Below are 9,367 nucleotides of genomic sequence, written 5' to 3' on the forward strand. Positions count from 1 at the left end.
AAGATGTACCAATCTGCCACTATTACCAGCTTAAATTTGCAGTAGATTGGGTAGCAACGTCAAACTATGATCATACATTGTTTCTGCAACCTACTTGACAAGGATGATAGGTCTAAAAGTTGCAAATTTTATAGCTCAAAACAAACAGTATAGAAAAAAAGTTAAAATGGAGTACAAAAGCTCAAGGCCAAAACAAAAATTTAAAGAAAAAATTGAAATCTAGGATCCACTACATCCTTTTTTCCCAGCTAACATGATCTCCTAATGCTTATGAAACCATGCCAGAGTTCCACACGTGAAGAACAACTATGCAGGATGTCCCAAAACTGTGCCGCATAACATAACTAGCCTAAGCCACCAGAGTGCTGGCAGTGCTTGATTCGCTGCAAGAAAGAATGCAGAGTTACTATGACGAATATAAAGTGGATAGGTATCCAACATTATTTGTGGCAAGAAAACACTACAGATAAATCTTGGAATCTTGATTAAAGTTTGGTAAAAGGAGTGGGTGCAGGATAGCAATTAAAAATTTCCAGTAAAACATGAGTGCCTATTCAAATTATCTTTATTGGAAATATAAGCAAAGGGGCAAGGTATTAACTGAGATTACAGATGAGAAACTAGGCCTCAGAAAGCTAGCTGCCGATTCAAATTACATGATTTTAATGGAACTAGTTTCTCCAAATAAATACCATACCACATTGACATGAACCAAACATCAAATGATTTCTACAAGGATGAACAAACTACCATGCACAAATACCAAGTAAAGCAATGACTAGTAATTTGCAAAATCTGGAGATGCAGGTATTGACAAAGCAAGCAGGCTTACTATTTCCAGACAGGAGCAAGCTTCTTTGTCTTCTTGTAGTAGCGAGCAAGCCTGTGAATCCTGCTCTCAACAAGGATCAACCTGAACTTGGAATCCTTGTCCTTCCTGTTCCTTTCCAAATGTTTCCTGATGGCAACAGCCTTCTTGATGAGGTGGTACAAATCCTCAGGAATTTCAGGGGCAAGACCTATCCAAACAAATACCACCAGAACAATCAAAACATACACTAAAATAGGCTCAGTTTGAGCTCCCCTCACTTGACCTAACATTAATGTATAGCCACAGCAACAAAAACAATGGATTCAGTATGGATTTTATCCATTTTCAGAAAGCAATAAAATTCCCTACACACAAATCAGCTACAAAATCCCAACAATAACGAAGAGATACATACCATGAGCCTTAAGGATACGCAAGATCTGGTTTCCAGTAACACTCCTGACCTGAGCAATACCATGAGAGTCACGAAGTATGACACCAATCTGAGATGGAGTCAAACCCTTCTTCGCAAACTTGCAGATGCTATCATCAACCTGAAACCATATCACCCCAATAATTCCTCTCCTTCAAAACCCACTATGAAAATCCTAAGAATTTGAAATAATTGCCTTGTATAACCAAAACTAGTTAAGAACCCACCAACAAAATGAACTAAAACAGTACGAGTACCATATCTTTGATTCGTTAAAGTAATAATTCTTTCGCTACCCGTAAACAATATAAAAATAAACAAAATGCTTATGATTAAAAACATATCCCTACAATGCGCTAAAATATACAGATACGAAAGCTTAGATTAATCAGAAAATGTTTTTACAATAATTACGAACTACGAAACCAAGCAAAAACAAGTGACTTGAGGATAAAGCTTAAACCTTTAATCTCCAAAACTGAATGATTCAATAAGAAAAAAGAGAAAACAACAAATGAGGTTAAAGAAACTCACATCTTGTGCAGAAATTTTCAGCCAGCTCGGTGGGGTTCTCTTGTAAGGCAGGGCTGAAGCTGAAATACCCTTACTGCAAGACAAATCACATAACGTTCAGTTTTTTACCAAGAAAAATCGTCCCTAAAGAGAGAAAGAAAGATATTTGAGTGAATGAGAGATACCCTCGACTGTGCATACGACCCATGGTGACAGTGATGAAGGTGGAGCTCTCTCTGTGTGTTTGTGCCTAGCTTCCTCTGCAACTAGCCGCAAACCCTAGAGCTTCCTTCTTGTTTGCATATTTAGGGTTTGCACTTTATACATAATTAGCAGATAAATGGGCCTTAGCAAATCTTGATCGAAATTTAACGTTTGGGCCTACGCCTTTTTTACCTGTCTTATACGTTTTGGGTTTGAGGTGAAATAAGGAGTCTAGGCCCATGTGATTTGGGCTTAAAGGCTGACATAACCCTGCATCAATGATCAACATTTTTACCTGTCTTATACGTTTTGGGTTTGAGGTGAAATAAGGAGTCTAGGCCCATGTGATTTGGGCTTAAAGGCTGACATAACCCTGCATCAATGATCAACATCACCCTATATATATATATATATGTTAATCACTTGATTAGAATCGCGATTTTCACCAACTTGTTGAATAAATTAAGATTAAAACGATGTTTTAGTTTTAATAGAAAAATTAATAAAAGTAGATCATTTAAGATGTTGTAAAGGTCAATGGCATTAAGTATTTTGTTGAAGGTTCTGATTATCTATATTGCAATTCTTCATTTTAATGTTAGAATAAAAAATAAAGTGAAAGAATTTGTGGATTATTATAGTTCAATATCACATAATTTTATTATGATTTAAACCTTTTTCTCGTGGGTTTCAATCTCGATATTGAAAGTATTTCTTTTTTATGAGTGTAATTTGAAGATAAAATCAGTTTTATATATTTACTGTTTTCGCATTTTAAAATGTATTTAGATATATTTTAAGAGTGTATTTGGCTTGAAAATCATTAATTTAATGTTTTTTTTATGTTTTTTGATAATTTTAATGTATTCATATTAAAAATAATAAAAAATCTTTTCAATACATGATATATTTTTAAAAACCATCATGCAATGGAATAGCAAACATGAAAATATTTGCTCTACTTTAATATATGCCTCCCCCGAAAATTGGCAAAGCTTTTCAAATATTCTTGTTGGAACTTTCCATGAAAGTAATTGAAAATTCCACATGCTGGTTTAGGTCAAGTAGCAATCAGATTTATATGCTGGACATGATGATGAGGTGATGTTAAAACCTAGGATAGCTAGTGCCCTAATTGCTATGTTCGTGAACCTTTGTGAGTGGTAGGGCCTGCTGCCTCATGCTAGTCCCCCCACGAGTGTGGGCTCTAAAGTTTCTTTCTGGGGTTCAAGGTTTCTGCATGGCCGTGCCATTGCCATCAAAAACATAATTTTATCCCCCACTAGCTGCTAATCTTCCCAAACTCCTTTCCCCTTGGTAATTTGCTGGCCACCGCGCCCCTTTACGCTCTCAACATCTCCTTAGTCATGTTCTTCGTCTCAAAGGTAGATACTCTTCATTTCGATGTTGACACCGATGCATTCCTGAAAAATTTAGGTGAAAAATATTTTTTAAAAAGTATAAAAAATTTAAAAATGTTATTATTTATTGATTATATTAAATTTGATCCTTAAATTTTTGATTGCTATATATAATTTGTTTTGAATATTTATTTTTCAATTTCATCTCTTAAAATTTAATTTTTATACTAATTTTGGTCCTTATTTTTATAATTATTATTTGCTTTTTCCTTATCATTTTTTTATTAAAATTTTTTCTCTATCAAATTTAGTTCTCATTCTTTTGATTTTTACTTATTTTATTTGAAATAATTTATGAAATGTTAATTATTATTATTTTAATTTCTTCACCTTTCATTTTTTTTTAATTTTTTAGATTTGATCTCTATTATTTTGATTATTATTTATTTTATTTGAGATAATTTATGAAATTATATTTTTTTTCAATTTCAATTTCATTCAACTTTTTAATTTGTAAGATTTATTTCTCATTATTTTAATATACTTGAAAAAATAAAATATTAATAAGTTATTTTCCAGCTTATTTTTCATAACATGACCAAACACTGGAAAGTGTTTTTCAACTTATTTTTCATTACACTACCAAACATCAAAAAATACTTTTCCGGAATTCATTTTCCAAAAAAAAACTACTTTTCTATAAACAAACGGGGCTAATAAAAATTGCACCTTGGTATAAGATATATTTAGGATTGGGCTCTTCAATGTTCCTTATTCTACTTGTCTTTGTGCATTTTAATGTCACGTAGCTTTATTCATTCCAGGCTGTTTCACTTGTTTATTTTTATTTCGAGACAGCACATATTGTTCTGTGAGCATTACTTTTTCTTTCTCGTTATTAGTAGCAAGGCTACTGTTCTTTCAAGTAGAGACTAAATTCATGTCATTTGATGTTTTTTTTTTTTTTAATCTTTACACCGACAAATAAAAAAGTTAATCTTCGTGTAGGGGTCAAAGTTAACTAGAAAATGCCACCTAATTATTATGAAACCTAAAAAGAAAAGTTATGCAGACCATGTTGTCGGATGGAAGTAACGTAGTGCCTATTTCCAAAAAAAAAAGATGCCTAGACGTCCTCCTGCAAATAGGCTAGGAAAGCTCTGCAAAAAGTTCCAAGGCAGATAACAAATTCCCAGAACACTTCAAAGATAAAACTAATGCCATTGTTATCGTTGAAGATATTAGTGTTCTGTATTTATAAATATATTAAAATAATATATATATTTTTTATTTTTTAAAATTTATTTTTAATATTAACTCATCAAATAATTCAAAAACATCAAAGAAAAATAATTTAAATCAAAGAAAAATCAGTTTTCTTAAAAAAACACAAGGATATGGCCACATGAACAAATAGTGTATAAGTAACGATTCTGTTTACAATATTTTCTGGCCAAAGAATTCTCACAGCCCCAAGCCCCCAACACAATAGCCAATATCATTGTTGGTCAGGTGTGGACAGAGACTAAACAAGAAGAAGACCTGTATCTATTCATGTCTAAGAAAATAACACAATTTAATATAATATGTCATGATTTTATGGGTAAATGTAGCGATTTTGATTAGTGTATCAGATATAAAGTGAAGTTAAAAAATAATTAAACCGAGGATTACAACTAGATAGATTGTGCAACCCCATGGATTCCAATCTTAAAAAAATTATCCCAAAGTGTTTGTCTTTGAAAGAGGAATCAATCAATTTTATCCTTATAGGTCAAGAGAGAGATGCGCCCATTCGATGGTGTAAAGGACAAGTGTATGATCAAACTCTACAAAAATGGAGAATCACTGTACATGCATTTTGAACAAAGATCGGTCACATTCACTTTCTAGAGTGTTTTCTTTTATATACGTGGTCTAGTGGTAAGAGCTTGGAACTAAGGAGTTTGTTTCCTCTTAGGTTTCAGGTTCAAACCCTATGGCTGCTTATATGATGGCTACTGGAGGCTTACATGGTCGTTAACTTCAGGGCCCGTGGGATTAGTCGAGGTGCGCGCAAGCTGACCCGGACACCCACGATAATAAAAAAAAAAACTAATACTTGTCAAATCAATACTTAACACTCCTAATATAGTTTAATTTATCAGATTCAATGTCAAATCATCAATTTAAGTTTTATAAATCTTAGAGCTACTTGAAACTTACATGATTGCTATTTTTAATATTCATGAAATTAATTGAGGTACACACAAATTAACCCGAACATCATAGTTAATAAAAAAATTATTTAACAAACTAGCACATCATAAATAATATTTTAGATTGAGTTGTTGGGAAAAACACAACCCATAAAAACTTTATTATTCCTAGCAATATAATTGATGCAGACAAAGCACAACAAAAGGCAACAAATATGAAAAACACAAAAAAAATTGAAATAGAGTTAAAACACAAAAAAAAAATTCTTAAAATCTTATTTTATTTATGAAATATTAATTTGATAAAGTCTATTTTTATGTAAGGTTTACAAGTCTATAGATATGAAATCAACCTTGTAAAGTATAAAAACTCATAATCCTAAAACTAAAAGGAAAGAAAACTAAAAATCATTAAAATCTAGAAAAATCAAAGAAAAAAACAAAAATAAATTAAATAGGGTTTTCAGATGCTAATTTAAGTTCAATCCAACAATATAATCAAAAGTTATTATCTCTTTTAGTTGTTATATATATTGGTCAAGCTCGGCTAATTTTGTTTTAGATATCTAGACATATCTTATTAATTTATAAAAATACCTATTACATCATTAATCTGATTATAGCGAATAGTCATATAACTTCCCAATTTATACTAACCCGATTACATTAGCAACTAAATATTTAGGTTATATTATTCCCAACAATGTAACCTCAAGATTAAAAATAAGAAAGTCAACAAAGTAACTTGTTAAGTCTTTTTTATTCTATTTGTAACAATGTAATTTAAAATTTTTGAAGTGATTATATATTTATTTCAAAAAGCACATTCTTTATATTTTAAAAAAATTGGTGCGTCACTAAAAAACCTCCACGTTCTAGCAACTATCGAAACTCATCCTTTTGTTGGCACATTGCTTGCAGAAACTCTCGGGTACACGTGGTCCTGCTAGTCGCAAAATGTCATGCAGAAGAAGACTTGCACATGTTTTCATTGTGATGTCAGGAGGCCATTAATTCACAGACGCGAGCAAGGTATGCAAACCATGACAAAAGAAGCACTGATTAAACAGTAGTGGATTATGTAATTGTAACCTTGCTGTGTGGTGCCCTAGTTTCCACCAAGTAAAATGATGTAGTTGTGTCGCAAAAGCAAGTATGTGAGTGGTCTTTTCTGCCATATAGGGTCCAACTTTCATCTGCAAAATCTTCCTTTCCCCCCCTCTATCATGTGATTTTCTTTGGATTCTTCCTTTCCACTGGTTTTTTTACTTGTCTTTTACAGCATAAAGTTTGTGCCTGGCTTTCTATACATGGTTGTGAGATCGATCATGTGATCAGCTTCTTCACTTCTTCGCGAGGTAGGCAGAATCTATTCCTTGAAGCATCTAGCATATGGAAAGCACCATTCTGCATCAGTGCTGGGAACCACTTTTTATGGGGTTTTTTTTTTTTAATAGCACTGGCTAAATTATTTCTTTAGCACTGGCTAAATCTTACGAGTTGTGTTATTCTCGGTAGCATAATTAACTCATTGACTTGTGCTGTTTCTCCGATTATTTTTTGAGCTTTGCTTTGGTCTATACTATATAATTTTTGGTACGGGAACAGAACAAGGTTTTGTCTGAGACTAAAAGCTAGTGCACTGTTATAAAACCTATCGTCAATTCAGTGATCCGTTCACTTAGGGCTTGGCTCGTGCATGGTTAGTGAAAATTGCAGTTTTTATCGCAGCAACGTTGTTTTTCGGGGTTTTTTCTAAGCTCGAGTTAATCTACTTCATCTATAACTCAAATAATGAGCTGAGTCGATCTCAAATCGAATTTTATAACCATGGTCAATAGCCCCTTGCCATATTTTTATTGCTGAAGCACCAGCTGATCATGATCTTCAAGTTATTACGTTCTTTGCACTTTCAAAAATACATTGATTCTTTTACTTAGTTTTGTACCAAAGGCTGAAAAGCACAAGCTGTATATGTGACAGTTCACACGTGAACAGGTATCGTGGAAGGCATATATATTAACCTTAACTATTTAATTATAGCATTATTCCATGACATGAATGTGGATTGCTACGCAATCACAGACTGTTCTCCATAGTTTCACCTCGCAGGAAACTTCTAATTGGTTGCTTTCTCAACAAATTACAAAACCTACAGCCCCAAAAATGCTCCGCGGAAAATTTGATAAAAAAAGAAAAAGAAAACAAAGTAATAAAACATCGAACAAAAAAAAAGCAGCTCAAGAAACCAAGAAATGAAGATATGCCTGAAGAGGGTCTGAGAGCAAGAAAAATAGCATTGAGACAGAGTTGGCAGTACTCCCACGTATATATGACAATTAGCAGACACAGTAATAATAATTAAAAAAAACATAGTTATGATATCAAATCTGGATATATAATTAAGGCTGGATCACAAGATCAAGTAATGTTATATTATTTTGAAAAAGAAAAAACATAATTATGAGATCAGATCCGGATATATAAAAGGCTTGAGTCACAGGTGAATTCAAATTATGTTTTAAAAAAACAAAAATATATTATTTTGATAAAAAATAAAAATAAAATTAGTTTATAATTAAACTAGATCCAAGGCAACTTCTCAATCGGTAGGTTATTAGATTGGCATGCGGATTGGATTTTATAAATATATCAAAAAATACTCCCCAGTACACTAAAAAAAAAAAAACTATTCATGTTTTTTTTTCAATTTCTAGTAATTACTTAAGAGGATTCATAAGAAAATGTAAATTTAAATTAAGTGGGAGAGAGTAATTAATGGTATTTTATAAGTTATTTATTTCATATATTTTAAAGAAAAAACAAATAAAAATATTTATATTAATTTTTATAGGTTATAAATTTTATTTTAAGATAGACTTAAATTTTTAAATAGTCGGAGCACCACAAAAATTTAAACATTGAGCACCCATGGGTTATATTTCAATGTTTTTTTATTTTATTTCAAGCCAGTTAAATTGAGGGTGCACTACTGCTTACTACAGGCTTGTGCTTACAGGATTATGATTTTTTGAATTTAAACTGGTTTTGCCTTGGGAGGTTGAACTACGTTGACTATTTCTAGACAGCAATTACCACGAGCCTGAACAGTACCGTAACTGACAACTCATAAATTACCACGTGGCACCTTTACTTTGATATCCCCATTTCTTGTACAGTTAAGATATATTTATAAACTGGTAGTCTATTAATAAAATTTTAAAATTAAAAAGTTTGTTTTTTTCTGTAGTTTTAGGTTCGAGTTCTGTGATTGTTTATATGATGGCCACTGGAGGCTTACATGGTCGTTAACTTCAAGGCCTGTGGGATTAGTTGAGGTTCGCGAAGTCTAGCCTGGACACCCATGTTAAACTAAAAAAAAAATAGATTTATGGAACAGGATGCAGTTGAACTGGTTAGATTTTCAATTTATTTTTCAGAGATCATCAATTTAAGTCTCATAAATTTCAGAGTTATTGAAAATTTACATGATCGTGAAATTCAGAACTCATGAAATTAATTAAGGTGCGCGTACACTGGTACGAATACCCACATTAATCTAAAAAAATAAATTTTTAGAGAATAATTCAAATAGTCAAATTTTAAATTTATTTTTTAATCTTTGAGTTAAATTACAGTCAGGATTGTTAAACAGTCAGAATTTTACATAATTTTTAATTTTAAAATTCATAAAATTAGTTAAATTACACATAAAATATTGATTTAGATTTCTATATTTAAAAAGAAGAAGAAGAAGTAGATTTCTTGACCGTCAAATCAGGAGGTTGCATGCCAGCATAGGTCTGGTAGCTTCTCACAATTTTGCTCATCCAATAAATTTCGAATT

The 9,367-nt window shown here is 31.8% G+C and overlaps 1 protein-coding gene across 1 annotated transcript; it reads right to left on the reverse strand.

Annotated features, from left to right (window-relative positions):
- Positions 1-107: 107 nt before the first annotated feature.
- On the reverse strand, positions 108-2,080 carry LOC133678146 (small ribosomal subunit protein uS15-like). Its single transcript, XM_062100360.1, has 5 exons — positions 1,943-2,080; positions 1,779-1,851; positions 1,227-1,365; positions 833-1,019; positions 108-383 (listed from the first exon to the last, which is right to left on the reverse strand). The coding sequence occupies exons 1-5, from the start codon at positions 1,963-1,965 to the stop codon at positions 350-352; spliced, it is 456 nt and encodes a 151-aa protein (XP_061956344.1). The 5' UTR covers positions 1,966-2,080; the 3' UTR covers positions 108-349.
- Positions 2,081-9,367: the final 7,287 nt, after the last annotated feature.

Source organism: Populus nigra, chromosome 18, assembly GCF_951802175.1.
Source record: "Populus nigra chromosome 18, ddPopNigr1.1, whole genome shotgun sequence".
Lineage (NCBI taxonomy): Eukaryota > Viridiplantae > Streptophyta > Magnoliopsida > Malpighiales > Salicaceae > Populus > Populus nigra.